Source organism: Marmota marmota, unplaced genomic scaffold, assembly GCF_001458135.2.
Source record: "Marmota marmota marmota unplaced genomic scaffold, marMar, whole genome shotgun sequence".
Classification (NCBI taxonomy): Eukaryota; Metazoa; Chordata; class Mammalia; order Rodentia; family Sciuridae; genus Marmota; species Marmota marmota.
This window is the reverse complement of record NW_025999944.1, coordinates 7,400,547-7,422,847: the sequence shown is the minus strand read 5'-3', so window position 1 is coordinate 7,422,847 and position 22,301 is coordinate 7,400,547. Positions and strand designations below refer to the sequence as shown.

The 22,301-nt window shown below is 35.3% G+C and overlaps 1 protein-coding gene across 2 annotated transcripts in view; it reads left to right on the top strand.

The window, feature by feature from the left end:
- Ppp3cc (protein phosphatase 3 catalytic subunit gamma) overlaps positions 1–22,301 on the top strand; it is a 44,584-nt gene that overhangs the window by 8,389 nt on the left and 13,894 nt on the right. For both annotated transcript variants that reach the window (XM_015499506.2, XM_015499505.2), the window contains exons 4-9: positions 3,967–4,112; positions 5,444–5,583; positions 13,204–13,281; positions 13,368–13,462; positions 17,498–17,623; positions 18,525–18,590. In XM_015499506.2, the coding sequence (XP_015354992.1) occupies positions 3,967–4,112; positions 5,444–5,583; positions 13,204–13,281; positions 13,368–13,462; positions 17,498–17,623; positions 18,525–18,590 (651 nt within the window). The remainder of the gene's footprint in view (positions 1–3,966; positions 4,113–5,443; positions 5,584–13,203; positions 13,282–13,367; positions 13,463–17,497; positions 17,624–18,524; positions 18,591–22,301) is intronic.

Genomic DNA, 22,301 nt, shown 5'->3' with positions numbered 1-22,301 from the left:
TTTTTTTTTTTTTTTTTTTTTTTTTTTGGATACTGGTGATTGAACCCAGGGCCCCATGCATGCTAAGCAAGTGTGCTGCCGTTGAGCTACACCCCTAGCCTTCTTTAATGTAGTTTTAACCCAGTTGCTTTACTTTTCTCTTGTCTATCAAGATATCCTTTTCTTTCATTCTAATGTTCCAACTGAAATATTAATAAATCTTGGAACAAGCACACATATTCAAGTGAAAATTTAAATTTCTATTCCTATATAAGGAAAGAGGCTTTTGTTTTGTATGGGTGTCTTTACTGATAAGCCTGTCTCTTAAACTGCTGCTGTGGCTTTTAGAATCAGTACCTTATAATTACTGTTAAGTGGTGCTTAGATTTAGATTGTACAGCTGCAATCTTGCAGTCTTGTTAATGTTTTTAAGGGATGTGTGTGGAGTCTTGTATCAATTCTTAAAATTGCTTTATACTGTGGAGATTTTTTTTATCTTTTTTTTTCTTTTTTCCTTGTGTTCAAATTCAGAGATAATTTGAGTAACAAAGAAAAGTGTAACAGTTGGTTTTTGACATATCCTTTCTACTTGCAAAACTATTTTTTATTGGAGAAACCCATTTTATAATTTCATCTCATAATTCTGGGTTCAAAGTTCTATAGTTGTTCAGTTGGGCCATCTTTTGATGGCTTGCTGACAAGTTCCGAAAACTCTGGTAATTCTGTTAATGAAAATAGTATTGCTATGACAAGCAATAATTTCTGATCTTTTTCAAAAGTGAGCATCATTAGTCATTGTTCATTGCAACATTATTTAGAGTAGGAAAAGACCGGTCTGGTTAGATGGTGGTATATCCATGAAGTGAAATAATTTGTAGATATTTAAAAATAATAATTATTAAGCTCCATTTAGGCAAAATTTTACCATTACCATCTTAGCATCTTTATCAATTTTTTTAAATTGACAAGACTGATCAATAGGAGAAACGCACGTATGTTTGTTTAAAATAAGGCTTACATGACATGCTAGCCTTTCTAAGAGTTGAATATTACATGTATAATGAATTGGACAGAGTACCAAGTTGTGGAAAAGTAACTAAATTTTATGGGGAGGCTAGAAGATAAGAGTTGTTTTTTGTTGCTGTTGTTGTTGTTGTTGTTTTGGTTTTTTGTTTTTATTGAAACTGGGGCCTTGTACATGCTAAGCATATACTCTACCACTGAGCTACATCCCAGCCCACTACAGGTTATTTTAACGAGGTCTGTACAGAATTCTCTGGATCTCTATTTCTCATCCTTGATCACAATGTTAGTTTCCTTTTAGTGTAGAAAGGGTGTCTTTCACCAGAAATTTCATCTCCTGCTTTTAAGAAATAGATGAAAGTCAGAGTGATCTTCTTGCACCTACTGTTTTTCAGGTGCCTTTAACTCAAAATAGTCAATGCAGAGCAGCATATTTTAGGGTGGCATATTCTTAATTCCTTCATTCGTCATGTTAAGATGTTGTATGATCTTCAAAATATGCTATTCGGATGTGGTAGTGCATTCCTGTGTTCCTAGCTGCTCAGGAGTCTAAGAGGCAGGAAAATTGAAAGTTCAAGTTCAGCCTCAGCAACTTAGCAAGATCCTGTCTCAAAATAAAAAATAAAAAAGTCTGGGGATATAGCTCAGTGGTAGAGCACCCATGGATTCAATTCCAAGAAAAACACACACAAAAGATATTATTAGGTAATAAAAGCAAGATCAGAACAGCTACCATTTTTGGAGAAAACAAAAGGAATCTGTGAAAAGAGAATAGTACTTACATATCTTCTTATCTGCTTGCATATGCAGAGAATATCTTTGTAAAGATACCCAGGAAATGAATACTGGGTGCCTGTGGAGAGGGGACAGGAGGCACTGTGGACCTTATAGCATTTTTATTTTGAACCACATCAATGAATTGCCTGTTTTTAAAAAAAAAAAATTAAAGCAAATAAAAAATTTAAAGAAAAGTAATCAACGACTAGACCAGGTAATTGTTTCTTGCAACTAGTGCTGACTTTCAAAATTGCTTTCAAAGAATTTTGTTAAAATTTTTGTTTTGATAGTGATGCATGTTAATGCCAGTTAGAACTTGTGTGATCCTATGGTTGCGACTCATTTTTCCTTCATTATAGAAATAATTGTTTTATGGGATATATCTTAAATTTTTTTAAGAAAACACTGCTCTTAAATCAGCTAATTTAACCTTTGGGAATTATATTTTTAGTTATTTGGTTCTGCTGTTAAATATTTTACTTTAAAATAATGATTAGGGCTAGGCTTGATGATGCATGCCTGTAATCCCAACAGCTCTGGAGGCTGAAGCAGGAGGATTGCAGGTTTGAAGACAGCTTTAACAACTTAGCAAGGCTGTAAGCAACCTAGTGAGACCCTGCCTCAAAAAAAAAAAAAAAATTTAAAAAGGTTGGAGATGTGGCTCAGTAGTTAAGTGCCCTTGTGTTCAATTCCTGATACCCTCCCCCCCCCAAAAAAAGTACCAAAGATGGCCTTGAACTTGTGATCATCCTCCTTTACTGGAATTATTGGTATATACTACCACACCTGGCTAGGCTCCACCTTTTCAAGATTCTCCTCTTAAAGTTCACTTACCTTCTCTTAATATCCTCATCCTGGGGACCAGGCATCCAGCGCATGAACCCTTGAGGGACACACACAAACCATATCCAAACCATAGCACCAAAGAAGGAAAAAAAAAATGTTCCTTTTCTCTTACAAAAAAGCCCATCTTTCAGTTTCTCTTTAAAAAGCCCATATTTCATGACCTTTCCTTCCTGGAACATTGTGGACACCGCCTTGTGCCCACTGGAATGTTTTCTTATTCTATAGCCCCAGCCTGACAACCAGATGAAAATACAATTCATTAACCAAATATTTCTAAATAATAGGTTCAGGATGTAATTTACTACAGATCTTAAAAAATCATGCTCAGAAAGATTATCGATCTTTTACTGATGTCTCTTAAATTTCCACTTATATATCTTCAATACCTTTGGGAAATCTTTTAAGACCCAATAAAGCTGGGCACAGTGGTGCACACCTATAATCCCAGCAATTTGGGAGGCTAAGGCAGGAAGATCACAAATTTTGAAACCAGCTTTAGCAATTTAGTAAATAAATAAATAATAAATTAAAAGGGCTGGTGATATAGCTCGGTGGTTCAGCACCCCTGAATTCAGTCTCCAGTACTGAGGGGGGACAATAAAATATTCAACTCATAAGACTACCACAGTCCATGCTTGGCCTCCATCTACTTAGGATGTGGGTCAGGAAGGGCCACAGCTGACACTAATTTTCAATGATGTTGTTGTCCTCATAGGAGTGCAGACAGCAGTCCAGAGCTTTCTGTTTCTCTTGCCACTATTTCCCCAGCAAAGTCACAGCTCAAGCGCAAGCAAATAGGATCCACACTAGGCAGCAGGGAGCCACACTGACTTAGAAGCCTCATGCATCACAACCGACAGTATCTCTTTTAAAAGCTTTATTGTCAGAACTTTCAGGGTCCCAAAAGGGACTTAACCAGTTATGAGTCACCACCCTCAGAAGAGCTCAAAGCTGTAGCTTCCTGACAGGTAATTGGGTAATTTTTACCACAAGTAATGTGGCCTAAGAAGATAGCTAACAGTCACCTTCAGTTTTTTTTTTTAACTTTTATTTTATTTGTTTATGAGGTGCAAGGGGCCAAACCCCGTGCATCATGCATGCTAGGCAAGCACTCTACCACTGAGCCACAATCCCGACCCACCTTACCAGTTTTCCATGGCAACAAAGCTCAAAAGTTAATCCAGGGTCACAGGGGAGTGAGGTTTTGTGAACCCTTTATGACTCTTCAAAAATATCTTTACAAAGATGATTATAGTTTCAAATTTGACTAAAATAAATGGCTTTAAAATAGCTCCATACTCCTCTGACTTATCCTTTGGACTTTTCCCCTTTTTTTGGTAGGTCGAATCAAGTATTCGGAAGAGGTGTATGATGCGTGTATGGACACATTTGACTGTCTTCCTCTTGCAGCCCTCTTAAACCAGCAGTTTCTCTGTGTACATGGAGGAATGTCACCTGAAATTACGTGTTTAGATGACATTAGGAAAGTAAGTAATCTTTTATTATTATTATTTTTAAAAATTTTGTTTCTTTATTGCAGTCAGCCAATAAATCTTTAGCTAAAATCTTTAAAATACAATCAAAATTAAGAAAATACCTGTGGTCTTATCATTGCAAGATAACGTTTAATATTTTGATATATATTTACCAGAGATTTTATCTCATTTTTTATTAAATCTGCTTTTACTGATTAGAAGCATAATATTTTTAGAGTGTAGCTCTGAAACTGAATTACCACAGTATAGAAGGAAAGAAACCAAGGTTGTAAAGAATCCCAGTCCTACCATTAATTATGTAACTTGACCCACTCAACCTCTTGGCACATTTTCTTGGTGAAATGAAGATGTTGGAATGGACGGTCTTAGGACTCTGAATTCACTGATTTTGACATTGTAGATGATATAGTTTAATTGCTGCACTTGATTTACATGGTGATTATTTCCAAGATTCTCTGTCTTCATGACTGAAAGCAGAGGACCAATGTTTGTTTGCTTCATTGTTCTATATGACAATCTTTCTCTTCTCTACTTTTGTATTCTCTTAGTTCTCTTACATAGGTACTGAAACTAAAGATTTTTCTGTTTATAAACTGTGTTCTCTGAATTCAGTTACCTCATAACTGTGTGTCTGTGGGCCCTGGCTTTTCTGCTGCTTGGCTGTCTCTTTTACATAGTTAATCTTGGATTTAACCATTCAGAATCAATTGTATTAATAAAAAGCTCCCCTTAACTCAGCAGAAGGCTTTTCTTGTCACCCAGCTATTCTATTGCTTCTGTTCTTTTGGTTTTTAAGCTTTTAGCTAAAGCAACAGAGACTTCAAAACCTAAGTTAATAACTGATATTGAAATCCCTTCACTGCATAGAATAGGAAGAATAAAAGCCCTATCATAAGAAAACTAGTGCTCTTTCAAAATAAAGGAAACTCCATTGGAATGAACTGAACACAACGATGCCAAAACTTCTGATCTGCAGGCAACTGGAATTAACCATACCCAGTCTTTTCAAAGTAATGTCTTGAGACTGATTGATCTCACATAACTGAGTGATCACTGCCTTCAATGTAGGATTTAAGGAGTCCTTTTCTATAGTGTGGGCAGATGGCAGGGATATCTATAAATATTTATTACAGAAAAATATTAAAAATTGTGAATCTGAAATTTTTTAAAGGCTCATTTTCTTGTAGGAAAATCCTTTAGCGGCTTACTGCCTTCTCTCCTAATAGATTCCTATAAGTGTTTTTTGTTTTTTGACCCATCTTCTTCCAAGAGCTCTTTTGCTTTCCTGACTTTTTTTCTTTTGGCTTTTGTGTGTCTTCCAGTTAGACAGGTTTATTGAACCTCCTGCCTTTGGGCCAGTGTGTGACCTGCTTTGGTCTGATCCTTCAGAGGATTATGGCAATGAAAAGACATTGGAGCACTATACCCACAACACTGTCCGAGGGTGCTCTTATTTTTTCAGGTAAGCTAATCTTCAAAGTAGAAAATTATGAAATAAATACATTTTATCAAATTGTTTTTAAAAATTTAAATCTCGGGCTGGGGTTGTGGCTCAGCAGTAGAGCGCTCACCTTGTGTTTGTGAGGCCCTGAGTTCAATCCTCAGCACCACGTAAAAATAAATAAATAAAACAAAGATATTGTGTCCAACTACAACTAAAAAATAAATATTTAAAAAAAATTGAATCTCAAACATATTAAGTTTAGGGACTTCTATTTAATTTCTTAATAGAAGGCAGAAAATTCTTGTCTGTTTAATATTTTCTTACTTATTTTGCCCTAAGAAGTATAATATACCTGACATGGTTGGACATCTTTCAGTGCTTTGGTATTGCCATTTGACCCAAAGTGATATATATTGTTTGTTCCTAAACATCTATACACTTTTATAAAAATAAAGATATCTTGGCTCTTTCCCCTGGAGATTCTGATTCAGTAGTTCTGGGACAAGGGAATCCTGTTATGCTTTTAAGAGCTTTCCAGCTTTTGGAACCTCTAGTACAGACAAAGATATAAAAAGAACAGTACATTGTGATCTAAGCCCAGGACATTTCCTGGAAGTTGGCTATTGTCCTAAGTCTCACATGGGACCTTTCATTCTAGTTTGTCACTTAAAAATCAGGAGATACAGCTGAGAATGGTGCACATACCTTAATCCCAGCAACTCAGGAAGCTGAGGCAGGGGGATCCCAAGTTCAAGGCCAGCCTCAGCAACTTAGTGAGACCCTGTCTCAAAATAAGAATTAAAAAGGACTGGGGCTATAGCTCATTGGTACAGTGCCCCTGAGTTCCATCTCCAGTACTAAAGAAAGAAAAAGATTTTAAAAAATCAGAAGATATAAGGAAGTTTGAAATAGAAATTATTTTAATCTGAATATTTTATTGTGATGAACAATATATGTATTTGGTCAATACACACACAAGAAGACTCAATTTTGCCATTATTTTTGACATTCTTCTAGACAACCTTTTTGTATTCCTCCCTGCCAACCTTATCTGTAACTTATGTGATAAAATCATTTAAATTTTTCTTCTTTTTACTTTGCTTGAAGAGCATAATACTTGCTTATTGTTGACAAAATGTAAATTGGTACTATTTCTGTGGTGATCAACTTGACTATATCTTTCAATTATAAATGCCTTTGATTCTAAAATTTAATCTTGTGGATAGGTAGTCAATCCTCACTGTTTGCAGATTCCATGTTTGTGAATTCTACTCACTAAGCTTTATTTGTAATCCTAAAATCAGTGCTCATAGAGCTTTCATAGTCATTCATAGGTATGCACTATTCAGAGGGACAAAAAATTTGAGTTGCCTCGCAAACATGTTCTCTGCTAAAGTTAACTCTTAAGGTAATGTTCTGCTTTCTGGATTGAGCTCTCCTATTATAAACAAGTACTTTTTTGGCAGTCTATTAAGGACAATATTTTTTGTCTTTTTATGTTTCTTGTTAGTGATTTTGCTGTTTAAAATGACCCCCAAGCATAGTGCTGAATGTTGTCTAATGTGCCCAGGAAAAGGCTGTGTTGTGCCTTTCAGAGAAAATGTATGAGATAGATAAACTTTGTTCAGACATGTGTTATGGTGGAGTTCAAAGTCAATGAATTAACAGTGTGTTTAAATAAAGTGTCTGCATAGAAACTCATCCAACACAAGGTTATGTATTAATTGATTAATGAAAGTGCTATGACTGGAGGTCTCTAGTATTTTTCTAATGGTTCATTATTCACTAATTCAGATTTCAAAGCAAATTATAGCTATTTCAAATAATGAGACTCAGTTCTATTTGCATGTGTATGAGATGTATATGCAAGTTTATTCCTTGTTTTATTTGTGCTGAAAGGTTGAAAATAACCTGAATGTTCAATAGAAGACTAGATATGTAAATTATGGTAAATCCGAACAAGACAATAATATGAGGCCAGTTTTTAAAAAGAGAAAAAGAAATAAACTCTTTGTGTACTGATGTAAAATAATCACTAATATAAAGAGATAAAGTACAGTATTATATACTATATACCACCTTCCAACATTTCTGGGTTTTTTTTGTTTTTTGTTTTTTTTGTACTAGGGATTGAACCCCAGGGGCACTTTACCAGAGAGTCACATCCCAGCCCTTTTAATTTTTTTTTTTTTTAATTTTGAGACAGGGTTTCCCTTAAATTGCTTAGAGCCTTGATAAGATGTTGAGGCTGGCCTTGAACCTGTGATCCTCCTGCCACCATGTTTGGCCCATCTGCCAACATTTTTTAAAAAGCAAGGAAGGGAGGAGTATGCATATGTAATTGTCTGAAATTGAATAGATTATCTCTGAAAGAATATTCAAGAAATCAAGAACATTGGTATCTATCAGGGAAGAAAGGAGGTATTTCACTGTATATCCTTTTATATTTTAAAATTCCACATCATGTGAGTATGCAGTCTTTTATTTATTCATTTTTAGCATTATCAGTGCTAAATTTAGCATTATTTTAAAGTAAAAAATGTATTTATTTAAGGTGTACAATAGATATTCATATACATTGTGAAATGATCATTATATTCAACCAAATTAACATATTCTTCCACCTCACATAGTTACCATTTTTTGTGTGTATATGGTGAGCACTTAAGATCTACCCTCTTAGCAAATTTCAAGCAACCAGTACAGTATTGTTAACTGTAGTTTATATATGCTGTATATTGGATTTCTAGAACTTATCTTTTATAACAAACTTTGTATTCTTTGTCTTTATTTGGGTGCTGGGAACTGAGCACAGGGCTTTGTGCATACTAAACATGCTATTACTGAGCTACACTCCAAGTCCTATTGTGTTCTCTGACTAACATCTCTTTTCACTCAACTCTGTAACCCCCTGAAAACCTCTACTTCTATAGATTCAACTAGTTTAGATTCTACATATATAAGTGAGGTCATATACAGTATTTATTCTTTTGTGTCTGATTTATTTTATCTAACAGTGTCCTTCAGATTTATCCATGTCATTATGAATGGCAGAGGTCTCTTCTTTTAAGACTAAATTACACACACACACACACACACACGCACACACACTTTGGTTGTTTCCGTATCTTGGCTATTATGAATAATACTACACTGAGCATGAAAGTGCTGATACATCTTCAAGGTGCCAATTTCTTTCTTTTGGGGGGGGTATATACCCAGAAATAGGACTACTGGATCATGTGATAGTTCTCTTTTTAATTTTTCAAGGAATTCCCATACTGTTTCCCTTAATAATTGTACTAATTTACTTTCTTATCAGCAGTAACCAAAGATTCTTTTTTCTCCAGCATCCTTACCAGTACTTTTTGGTCTTTTTTGTATAGCCATCTGACAAGTGTGCTGTGATATGTTATTGTGGTTTTGATTTTTATTTCCTTTATGATGAGTGATGTTGTGAATTTTTTAATATCCCTATTGGCTATATCTGTATGTCTTTATTCAAACATCTCTTCAGGTTCTTTTCCCTTTTTGTAATCAGATTATGTATGGGTTTTCTCTCATAACAATTTCCAACTTAATGCCTGTTTTTTTTAATATTCATTTTTTTAGTTGTAGTTGGACACAATATCTTTAATTAATTTATTTATTTTTATGTGGTGCTGAGGATTGAACCCAGGGCCTCACCCATGCTAGGCAAGCACTCTAATGCTGAGCCACAACCCCAGCTCTTTAAAGCCTATTTTGTCTTACAGGAGGAGGCCATTCCTGTCTTCTCTACAATATAACAATATTTTGTTTTTTCTTTGCATTTACCTTTAGTGGTGAGATTTATACTTTCATATGTTTTCATCTTGTTCAGTGTCTTTTTATTTTAACTTGAGTAATTCCCTTTAGTAGTTCTCTTAAGGCAGGTCTGGGGTAACAATCTCCTTCAATATTTGTCTATCTCCTTTTTTTTTTTTTTTTTTTTAGTATCAGGGATTTATCCCAGAGATGTTTAACCACTGAGCCACATCACCAGCCATTTTTTATATTTCTTTAAGTTTAGAGGCAGGGTCTCACTGAATTGCTTTGGGCCTTGCTGAGTTGCTGAGGCTGGCTTTGAGCTGGCAATCCTCCTAACTCAGTCTCCTGAGCCGCTAGAATTATAGGCATGTGTCACTGTTCCCAGCTCTCCTTCATTCTTAAAGAGCATTTTGTTGGGTAAAGTCCTTTAAGACTTTGGTTGTCAGGGTTTTTTGTTTGTTTGTTTGTTTGTTTCTATTACTAATTTGAACATATCATTCCCTTCTCTTCTTGCCTGTAAAGTTTCTTCTCAGAAATCCACTGATAGTGCTCTCTTATTTGTAACTAGCTGTTTTCCTCTTGCTGCTTTCAAAATTCTCCTGTTTTTGACTTTTGACTAATTATAATGCATCTTGGTGTAGACATCTTTGGATTTACTTATTTGGAGACCTTTCAGCTTCATGAGTTGTGATATCTATTTCCCTTTATAGATTTGAGAAATGTTCAGCCATTTTTTTCTTTAAATAAGCTTTCTGCCCCCTTTCCTCTCTATATTCTCCTTGAACTCTCAAAATGCCTATGCAGAATGCTGCCCCCAGAAGTCTCTATACTTTCTATACTCTTTTTGTTCCTTTAACTGGATAATTTCAAATGACCTGTCTTTGAGTTCACTATTCTTTTCTTCTGCACAACTGATTTTACTATGGAAGCACTCTGTTTTTATTTTTCAATTAGTCATTTTGCTCTTTTGTTCCAGGATTTCTGTTAGCTAAATCTTTGTTAATTATTTTTGTCTCTTTATTAACATCTTGGTTGGTTCATGTATGGTTTTTCTGATTTCATTTAGTTGTCTGTGTTTTCTTGTAGCTCACTGAGCTTCTTTCAGATTATTAACTTGAATTCTTTGTCATGTAATTCATGACTGTCATATCTCTGGTGTCATTTATTAGAGCTTTAATAGTTCCTTATTAGTAGTGTAGTGTTTGCTTGATTCTTTATGATTCGTGTAGACTTGCATTGGTATCAGTGCTGGACTCACCTGCGATCATGGTTGAGCAGGGATGGAGCTGGGTCAAAGGGCTGCAGTAGTTCCACATTTGGCAGGCTTACTACTGGGAGCAAGGACAGGCATATCTCCTGTCAGGTCCTTGGAGGACCACCTCTGGAACTCAGTAGAATGGAAGTCAAACTGGGTCAGAGGGCTGATTGAGATCAGTGTTTGGGTCCAGTCAGCAGTATGACAGGGGTGGCTCCCATCAGGTCTCTGGAAAAGCAGGGTTGCCTCTGGGCCACAGTATAGCAGAGCTATACCTTGGTGGTAGGGATGCTTCAGGTCTGCAATTTGGTCTCTGTTACTGGGGGTATAAATTGTCATCACTACTTTCAAGGACCTAAGAGGGTAGTGCTGCTAGCAGGACTGGAGCTACATCCATAGAGGGACAGTCTATCTCTGGATCTGTGGTGGAGACCAGGGTTTGGGGGAGTACTTTCCTTCTGTAAGCACTCCTCCTCAGTATTGGCTCCACCAAGATTTCACAACCTCCTGCTTAGATCCTAACATATTCACATAATCACTTTGTCTATGAATGGCTGCAAATTGCTGTTTCTGTGCAGGCACGGGGGCTGAGGACTTTCTATTATGCTATCTTGATGATGTCCCCTATAGTCTATTTTTAATGAGCATAATGAGAAATAAAGATTTTTTTAAAAAATAAACTTAATAATTAACACCTGAATAATTCCAAGTTAATGGTGTTCTCCAGTTCTTCCTATTAGGTGTTCATCATTCAGAAAGATAGTAGTACTAAGACTATGTTAGGAGTATGTACAGATATCATATCTTTCATTAGAATGTGTTTGTAATATTTACATCTACTATTGAAATATTCCTGTATAATATTGTCTTGGTATTGATATTATTAGTGAAGCTATAAGTAGATCCTTTTGTTTTCTAACAGTTTAGTAATCTGCTGGCTGAAGAAATCATGTATGCTGTTTGTAGCATCTGCTGTATCTCACATACAAACATGTACACACAAATACACATGCTCGCTGCTATGATACTTTTTATAATCAAGAGTAGTTTTGGCAAGTGCTGGCGAGGATGTGGGGAAAAGGGTACACTTGTAATTGCTGGTGGGACTGCAAATTGGTCCGGCCAATTTGGAAAGCAGTATGGAGATTCTTTGGAAAGCTGGGAATGGAACCACCATTCGACCCTGCTATTCCCCTTCTCAGACTATTCCCAAAAGACCTGAAAAGAGCATACTACAGGGATACAGCTACGTCAATGTTCATAGCAGCACAATTCACAATAGCTAGACTGTGGAACCAACCTAGATGCCTTTCAATAGATGAATGGATATTAAAAAAAAATGCATTTATACACAATGGAATATTACTCAGCACTAAAAAATAACAAAATCATGGCATTTGCATGGAGATGGATGGCATTAGAGCAGATTATGCTAAGTGAAGTTAGTCAATCCCTAAAAAACAAATGCCGAATGTCTTCTTTAATATAAGGGGGGAGGCGACTCAAAACAGAGCAGGGAGGAAGAGCATGAGAAGAAGATTACCAGTAAACAGGGACGAGAGGTGGGAGGGAATGGGAGAGAGAAGGGGAATTGCACGGAAGATGGAAGGAGACCCTCATTGTTATATAAAATTACATATAAGATGGTGTGAGGGGGAAGGGAAAAAAAGAGAGAGAAATGAGTTACAGTAGATGGGGTAGAGAGAGATGATGGGAGGGGAGGGGAGGGGGTATAGGAAGGGGATAGGAAGGGCAGCAGAATACAACAGACACTAGTATGGCAGTATGTATAAACATGGCTGTATAACCAATGTGATCCTGCAATCTGTACACGTGGGAAAAATAAGAATTCATATCCCATTTGAATCAAGTGTATGATATATGATATGTCAAGATCATTGTAATGTTTGGAGCAACAATAAAAAATAATAATTATACATGATAAAGAGAAAAAAAGAATAGTTTTGGTGCTGTGTTAATATTGTTATAGTTATAGGTTAAGATGAAAAAATTAAAAGATGAAGGTCCAGTGCGGTGGTGCATGCCAGTAATCCCAGCGGCTTGGGAAGCTGAGACAGGAGAATCGAACGTTCAAAGCCAGCCTCAGCAACTTAGCGAGGCCCTAAGCAACTTAGCAAAACTCTGTCTCAAAATAAAATACAGCTGGGGAAGGGCAGGATTGTGGCTCAGTGGTAGAGCCCTTGCCCAGCCATGTGTGAGGCCCTGAGTTCAACATCAGCACCCCACAAAAAATAAATGAATAAAATAAAGTTATTAAAAAACAACAACAAAAGGCTGGAGATGTGGCTCAGTGGTTAAATGCTCCTGGGTTCAATCCCTGGTACAAAAAAAAAAAAAAGTTGGGAGAGCTCTTTCAATTCTAGGGTTGTCTGTTATCTTTGTGTTTGTCTGTAACATATTAGTAAAATGGAGAAATAGGGGATGAGTACTAAACTTTTAACAAACATTCCGTGGTATATCATATATATAATCTTGAAACAAAATCAGCTCATATCATCTTGGATTTTCCCTTACCTCCTATTAAAAAATAATTGTTTTAATTCTGGATTTAGGTTTCTTAATTTTTTTTTCAGTTATCCTGCAGTTTGTGAATTTTTGCAGAACAACAATTTATTATCAATAATCAGAGCCCATGAAGCTCAAGATGCTGGGTAAGTTAAATTAAAACTATATCAAATATCACTGCAGAGTTTTTATCTTTAATATCAAGACAAACAAGCTATTATCTCTCTTCCAGGTATCGAATGTATAGGAAGAGCCAAACAACCGGCTTTCCATCACTTATTACAATTTTCTCTGCTCCCAATTACCTAGATGTCTATAACAATAAAGGTAAAGAAGTCCAGTGATATTTGAGTTTGAATTTGTAAGTAACTGTGATCTCTAGTGTAAATATGAGAGTATGTGTTATTTTAATTTTAATTTTGGGGTGCTGGGGATTGTGAACTGAGGGCCTCATACTTGTTAATAAGCACATGCTGTACCACTAAGCTATACATGCAACCCAAGATATTTTTGGCACCCCTGATAGGGACCCTATCCCCTATTTTCAAATAAAAATTTTAAATAAGCAGAAAAGATGTGTTTAGCATGTGTGAGGCCCTAGGTTCAATTCCTACCACCTTAAAAAAAAAAAAAAAGATAAAAGCAGTCTTAATTGAAACAAAGCTAACAAATTTAAATTTTATACTGCTGTATGATCTTCATCTTCTAAGAATTATTGGGTTCTTTATTAATATAAAAGTGATTAAAATAAGTTTGTACTGCTCAGTCAAAGCATAAGAAGAATAAATAACTTCAGAAGTATGTCAGAAAAATTAGCATAAATTGTGGGTTTTGGTGAGTTTGTTCATAACAGTACCTCAAAAAATTACCATTTGGTGTTTTAATGTTTGTGAATTATTAAGCTATTTTTGCTTTTCTGGAGATACGGTATGGGTAGAATGAATAGCATACAAAAAATAAGAAAACAAAGAAACTCCTTCATTTCAGTCCAAGCCCTGCCAGAAACTAACAGTGTGACTTCCGGTGAGTCACATAATTTTTCTAAACTTCAGTTTCCAATAAAAATATGTATCAAATATGTGCATGCCTTTTTTTTCCCAGAAATTCTACTTCTAAGACTTTTTCTTGTGTTTTTTGAAATTTTTTGAAATTTCAAATTATGATTCCTAAATTTTCTATCAGGACAGTGGTCCTACCAAAAGCTTCATGTCTCTGTAACTATTTTATTGTTTATAAAGTATGACTATAAATTAATAGGACTTTTAAAACAAACATGCCAAAATGAATATATCCAGATGAGTATTGTCCCTTCAAAGTAGTTACCCTGGGAGGCCAGATTCGTATTCCAACAGTGCAGTCATTGTTCAGAAACATTTTTGGAACTCCTCTTTTGGCATTGCCTTCAGAGTCTTCGATACATTCTTTTGATTATCCTCAATGATGGGAAATCTTCGTCCTTTGAGGGTGGATTTGATTTTTGGACAGCCAAAAGTCATTCGGAGTCAAGACTGATAAATAAGGTGAGTGATCCAGCTAGATGATACCATTTGGGGTCAGAACAAGGTATGATTATAAGGTAATGAGACTGTTTCTCTCATGTTGCTTGTGCACTGGCTCTGGAGGCAATTCCAGAAGAAGAGTTCCAAAAGCATTCTGAGTAATGGGAGCATCTTTGGATTAATTATATGGCAAGGCAGTAAATTGTGTTGAAAAGAGCACTAAACTAGGATGCTGAATTCCTAGTTTAGTCCTGCTTCGCTTTTCAGTGTGTCATTCTAACTAGATACTGAACTTCTCTGGGCTTCAGTTGATCTTTAAGATACTTGTCACATAGAGTTGTTGGAGATAAGATGGACTCATGAAAATGAATATTCAGCATTGCTTTAAGTATAAAGTATAAGTGATCCTGTAATGTTTTGCTGTTATAGTTCCTGATGTGATAACATCAAAGGACCACACTCATCTGATATATAAGGTCTCGTGTGTTTGTAGTTGGTGGTTTCTTAAGTCTCATTACTTTATAGTCATACCTTGTATATGCAGTTGGGGAGAGAAATTTCAAAGAAATCCACAATATACTTAATATTTAAAAGTAAACTCTTGAGAGCTAGGGATGTAGCTTAGTGGTAGAACACTTGCTTAGCATGTACAGGTCCCCTGGGTGCAAGCCCCAGTATTGGAAAAGAAAAAAAAAAAAGTAAACTATGGAATGACATGTCTCATTTAAATCTGATTTATTGTCACTTCTTCTCAGTGACTTTAAATTCTCTCCTAGCCTTATGTTTTCTTTGTATTTCTCCTAATTCTTCTCTGAGCTATCTTATAATGCTCTGCTTCTCCCTCGGTTCATTCTTTCTTATTTGCTTTTTTCTAATTTTTCCTATATATGAACGACTGGTTTTGTTCGGTTTCCTCCCTTATCAATGGAATGCACTGCATGTGTTGTTGGGTATCCTCACAGAATTCTGTGGCCTTTCCCTGGTATTTGTAGTGAAGACTCCCTTCACTTCTTTTTCTAGCTTCCTTATTAGGAGTATGTGTTGATTGCCCAGTGGGCCTATCAGTGTGTCAGCTGAAAATTGCCACCTAAATCAGCAGCACACTGCAACTTAGCAACTCATTTTCTGCCCCATTGTAATCTGGTTTTATTCTTGAATTATTCTTCAGTAAACCTTTTAAGTCACGGGCCATTCTATTTGGGTTTTCCTGTTAGCTTTGACGTAATTAGTAACTTATCTCAAAGTAATCTTGTTGTTTCCTAAGTGTTGTTTTAGGAAAAAGGCATAAAATATGACATCTGAAACAAACTTGGTATGACTCAATTACTCCCAGTACAAGTGCCTTTTTTTTAATTAAAAAAGGAAACTCCATTACCCTTCCCTGCCTTATCTTTCTTCTAAAAGACACTTCAGTTAGGATTTGTTTTATAAGATTCTCATTCCAGGTTTGTTTTTGCTGTTGCTGTTGTTTTGTTTTGTTTTTTTTCCTGTCCCCTGAAACATACCTGAACACAATTTTTTAAGCTCTTCTTTCTAATCATCCCTCATTGAGATCCACCTCCCAATTCTTTTCCTGGTTTAGATTGAGGGATTTGTTGAATGATATTATATTCATTGAACCTAAATAAAATACATGTATGTGAAAATAATAGGTTGTGTACTCAGCAGCTAGGGTTGTTTTTAGGAACTGGAAATCCTATATTTGTGTATTTTCTTTTTAGTCAATGATGTGCATTTTAGGCATTCAGTAACCCAAGTTTTAGGGACACAAGGCTGTCTATCCTATGACAAAGAAATAGGCACCAGGAAATGACTATAGCAATCATTTCTGGAGAACTACTGCACCTCATTCTATTTTCTGCCTACAGTAAAAATAATTAAAAGAATAGCGCAAATAGCATTGCAGGTGATGCAGACTAAGGAATTAGATACAGAAACATTTAAAATAGAAAGAAAATCATTTTGGCATCAGAGTGTGTGTACAACTGTATGAACTGGTTAATATTAAACATTTATACCTTGCTGGCAGTATACTGTGAATAGGAATAATGGGCATTTTTAAAACCCAATCTATTGTACAGAGATGGTTTAATCTACTTTTGACCATTAATTACAAATTACTCCAAGTTTACCATTTGTATCCCCCACAATGAATTGATAACTGCTGTTTATAAACTCTCAAGAGAGTTTATTAAAAAGCTTTGGGTCTGGCTAAGGACTAGCAAAACAGGCTGTATCAATTTGATGAGCGATATTTGCCCTCAGAGGAGACATGTGTCTGGTAATTCTTTGGCCTATTAAAAAAAAAAAATTTATGGGGAAATTTTTCTCACGTAGAACCAAGGATTCTATAGTTACTATGCAGTGAGCTCTTTGAAGGTACAGAGCTCAGTTTCTTTTGTGCTTTTTTTTTTTTTTTTTTTANCTGCTTGAGCCACATCCCCAGCCCCTATTCTTGATTTTCTAATACTGCTTTACTTTCTTTCATAGCGTATGTCACCATCTGAGTTATATTTATTTTTTTTAGTTTTTTCGGCAGACACAACATCTTTGTTTGTATGTGGTGCTGAGGATCGAACCCGGGCCACACGCGTGCCAGGCAAGCGCGCTACCGCTTGAGCCACATCCCCAGCCCCCTTTTGTGCTTTCATTATATGAGCTCTTAGGTAACTTTTCCTTGGAATAATTCTTAAGAGAATGAACTATATAAAATGCCTAAAATTTTTCATCTGCCTTATACCTAGTCTTGAATCTCCATATGGAAACTAAATCCCTGATTCTCTGTAGTGAGTACACAGCTGTACAGAGCACACCAGTTGCCATGTCATGTTCTTCTGTGTCAACTTTTCTTTTTCTTTTTTAGCTGCAGTGTTGAAATATGAAAACAACGTCATGAATATCAGACAGTTTAACTGTTCTCCACATCCCTACTGGCTTCCAAACTTTATGGATGTTTTTACATGGTCTTTACCTTTTGTGGGGGAAAAAGGTAAGAGAACTGAAGCATGCTTCGAGACCCTCCATTGTCTAGTGACTGAGCACACGTTGTATTTGCAAGAGACCCCTGGACTGTTCACAAATGTTTTTCTTAAAGTACATCAGAAATGTTTGCTAATAAGTAGTTGTCCAAGTGTTGTCAAGTTGTTAAAATAATAGTCACTGTACCATTTCCTCAGTGATTTTTTTTTCAGTACTAAGAGATTTAAACGGGAATTTTTTTAAAAAAATTAATTAATTATTTGGGTTTTTTTAGTTATAGGTCGACACAGTATATTTTATTTTTTTATGTGGTGCTGAGGATTGAACCCAGGGCCTCATGCATGCTAGGCGAGCGCTCTACCTCTGAACCATAACCCCAGCCCCTTAGACAGGATTTATTGTCCTTAGAATTTATTTGTACAGCTACACAAATAAGCTATGTAAACATAAAACAAGACTGTTGGACCTAGGCTTTTTGTAAAATGGGAAGACATTTTTTTTCATGTGCATATCTGAACAAAAGGCTCTAAACAGACATCTTATAAAACCAAGTAATTCTGCCACAAAATCCTTAAAGCCTGCAGTCTCTTACAGGAGAAAGCAGTCTACCTGAATTCTATGTAAACCCAGTGGTCTACATTTAATGCCAATACTTTGTAGCTATTTTTTTTTAAGTTGTCGATGGACCTTTATATTTATTTATTTGTGGTGCGAAGAATCGAACCCAGGGCCTCACACATGCTATGCAAGCGCTCTACCACTGAGCCACAACCCCAGCCCCTACTATAGCTATTTAATATTATATTAAAACAATGTTGTGTATATTTATTGAACATGTGAATTTATTTATATATCCATAATACTTAAGAAAATGTTGCTTGTGAGTTGTGTAACACTCTTGTCTTATGTAGTCACAGAGATGCTGGTGAACATCCTCAACATATGCTCCAAAGATGAATTGATTGAGGAAGAAGAAGGTAAGCTATTCCTCATTTGAATTATAAACCTAAGACATTTCAGGTTGGATTTCAGTTTATTTTGAATTATTTTTTTGTCCTATTAAGATTATTAATGTTCATCATAGAAAAATAAAATTTGAAAAATACAGGAAATCATAAATTGAAAAAACACTCACCGTAATGCTATTGCATAGATACCCACTGTTCACATCTTGATGTCTACTGTGCTTTTATCTTCGCATATATTCTTCTCTCTCATTTTTCTTAGTCACAAAAATTAGATTTTGTAATGGTATAGGAACATTTACTTTTTTGTAGATTAATTTCTAATGGTTACATAGTTGTTCATGTCAATCATTTTTGTATTAAACAATCCCATGTTGTTGGATATTAGATTTTTTTCCAATTTTTTGCTTTTAAGACCTCTACTGTTTTGAAATTTTGTTCAGATAAATCTTTCTACATACTGTCAACAACCAGTGTTTATTACATGCCTAATATGTGCCAGGTACATGTTTAGATCCTTGATCTCAAAAATCTTAGATTCCAGTGTAGGACAGACAAACAAGAAATAAATATAACTCAGATGGTGACATACGCTATGAAAGAAAGTAAAGCAGTATTAGAAAATCAAGAATAGGGGCTGGGGATGTGGCTCAAGCAGTAGCGTGCTCGCCTGGCATGTGCGGGGCCCTGGGTTCGATTCTCAGCACCACATAAAAAAATAAAATAAAGATTATGTCCACCGAAAACTAAAAATAAATATAAAAAAAAAAGAAAATCAAGAATAACTGGAGTGTAACTCAGTGGTAGAGTGCTTGCCTAGTATGTGCAAGGCCCAAAGTTTGATCCCTAGCATTGCAAAAAAAAAAAAAAAAAGGAAGGAAAAAAAAGAAAAGGAAAAAGAATAACATTTTCTTGGTTGTTTACCAAGATTTTTGGAAATTTTTGGAAATTGCATTTGTATAAATTAGTATCTAAAATTTTATATCTGAAGCTGGGTGTGGTGGTACTCTCCTATAATACCAGCTATTCTGAAGACCGAGTCAGAAGGATCACACATTTGAGGCTATCTGGGCAATTTAGTGAGACCCCATATCACAATAAAAATTAAAAAGGGATATAGATGTTGCTCAGTGCTTGCCTAGCACATGTGAGGTCCTGGATTCAATTCTCAGTAGTACCAAAAAAAAAAAAAGTGTGATTTTAAAAAATAAAGTAACTATGCTAAGAAACAAAACAAAATTATGCTTACTTAAAGACTAGACTGAGGATCCAGGCACAGTGGCACATGCTTGTAATCCTAGCAGCTGGGGAGGCTGAGGCAGAAGGATCACAAGTTCAAAGCCAGCCTCAGCAACTTAGCAAGGCCCTAAGTAACTCAGCGAGATCCTGTCTCTAAACAAAATAGGGCTGGGGTGTGGCTCAGTGCTCAAGTGCCCCTGAGTTCCATCCCTGTTACAAAAAAAAAAAAAAGTTTGAGGAAAATGTAAAATGGAAGATAGGTCAGCAGATGCAATCTAGAATGAGATATGAAGAGAAAAAAGGAAAGTGCATAAAAAGTGCATAAGAGACATAGAAAATACCGTGAATAGCCCTAACATATATGTGTTTGGCATTTTAGAGAATGGGGTAGAAGTAATATTTGAAAAGATAATGGGGGCTAGGGTTGTGGCTCAGTGGCAGAGCGCTTGCTTCACAAATGTGAGGCATTGGGTTCAATCCTCAGCACCACATAAAAATAAATAAACAAAATAAAGATATTGTGTCCATGTATAACTAAAAAAAATTTTAAAAAGAAAAGATAATGTGTAAAATTTTACCAAAATGACAAGACATTCAGCCACAGATTGAAGAAGTCCAGTAAACAGAATAAATACAAAGAAAACAACACCTAAACACATCATAGAAAAAGTACTTAAAATAAATACCACTTTGTTTTCTTTTTTGGTGCTGGGAATCAAACTCAGGGCCTTGTGAATGCTAAGCATGTGTTCTGATCTTAACACTGAGGTATACCCCCATTCCAGAGGAAATCTTAAAGCAGCCATCACCCCCCGCACCCCGCAAGAAAAGATTACCTTCAAAAGAGAACAGTGGAACTGACAATAGATGCTTTGTGGAAACAGTGGAAGCAGAAAAGAATAGGGTAGCATTTTCCAAGTACTGAAAGATAAAAACTGATAACCTAGAATTTTGTACCTAGTAGAAATACCCTTTAGGAATAAGATGCAATAAGCATTTTTCAGACACACCCCCTCCCTTTACCATAAGATTTTTACTAAGAGCATTATCAGGAGATATACACTAAATGAAATTCTACAGATTATTATTCAAGCATAAGGAAAATGCCAGATGGAAGTTTGAAGATTCAGGAAGGAATGAAGAGTAGAGTAGTAGATGATATGTGGGTATATCAGATGAACATAGATTTTATTAAATGATAATAGTAAGATTTTGTTGAATTTAGAAGAATTAAAATACATGACAAAAATAGTGGAACAAATACAGTTAAAATGTATGAGGACTTCCCATCTGGAAAGGAGAGAAAAGTACCCATTAACATTATACTTAGATAAGTAAGAGATATATGTAATCTCTAGGGTAACCTGCAGAAAAGTTATTTCAATTATATAACTTTCAAATTATAGAAAAAAAATGGAATGATGGTGGCACATATCTGTAATCCTAACTACTCAGGAGGCAGTCGCAGGAGGATCACAAGTTCAAAGCTAGCCCCGTTTCAAAATAAAAAATACTAAGGATTGGGGATATAGCTCAATGGTAGAGTGCCTGTGGATTCATTAAATGTAAATGGATAAAGGATAGATTGTCAGGTTAGGATAAAAGATTTTATGATGTTTTATAAGAGATAGAGCTAAACCATAAATATACTTTTTATACTTTAATGTATGTGGAAGCAAAAGGACAGGAATAAATATGTAACATAAATACCAACCAAAGAAAAGCTGATATAGATAGATTGATATTCTGTAAAGTGGATCTTGAAAAAAAATGATTGACAGTTTCAAGTTTATATACAGTGAACATGGCTTCATAATATGTAAAGCACAAGTTGATAGAACTATCCACAATAATAGTGCAAGAATCTAACAAATATCTCTCAGTAACGAATAGAATAAGTAATTAAAATCAGCAAGATTATAGAAAATTAAAACAACACAAATCAATGAACTTGACCTGATGAACATTTAAAAAACACCATGTCCAATGCATGTAGAATATACCTCCTTTTCAAACACACTTGAACATTTACAAAAGTTGGCCATATTCTGATCAACTTTTCAGATTTCAAAGGTTTAAAATCTAATGAATATGTTCTTTGATTATATGAAATTAAGTGTAATTATCAGTAACAAAAAATAAGTAAAATATTCCCATATTTTAGGAGATTTTAAAATATACTTATCTGTGGGTCAAATAAGAAATCACAATGAAAATTTCAGTACAATATTTCAAACTAAATGAAAATTAAGAGCATTACCTGTTGAAACTTGTGGTGTACAGCTAAAGCTATGCTTAGAGGAAAATTTATAGCCTTAATATAGAAAATAAGAAAGGCAAAAAATCTGCCCTCATCAAGAAATCATCAAAGGACAGATAGCACATTAAATCTAAAGACACTAGACAGAATGAAATAAAACATTAAGAGTAGTATTACCAAAATATAAAACAAAATATAGCACAAAGGAACAGCAAAACCAAAGT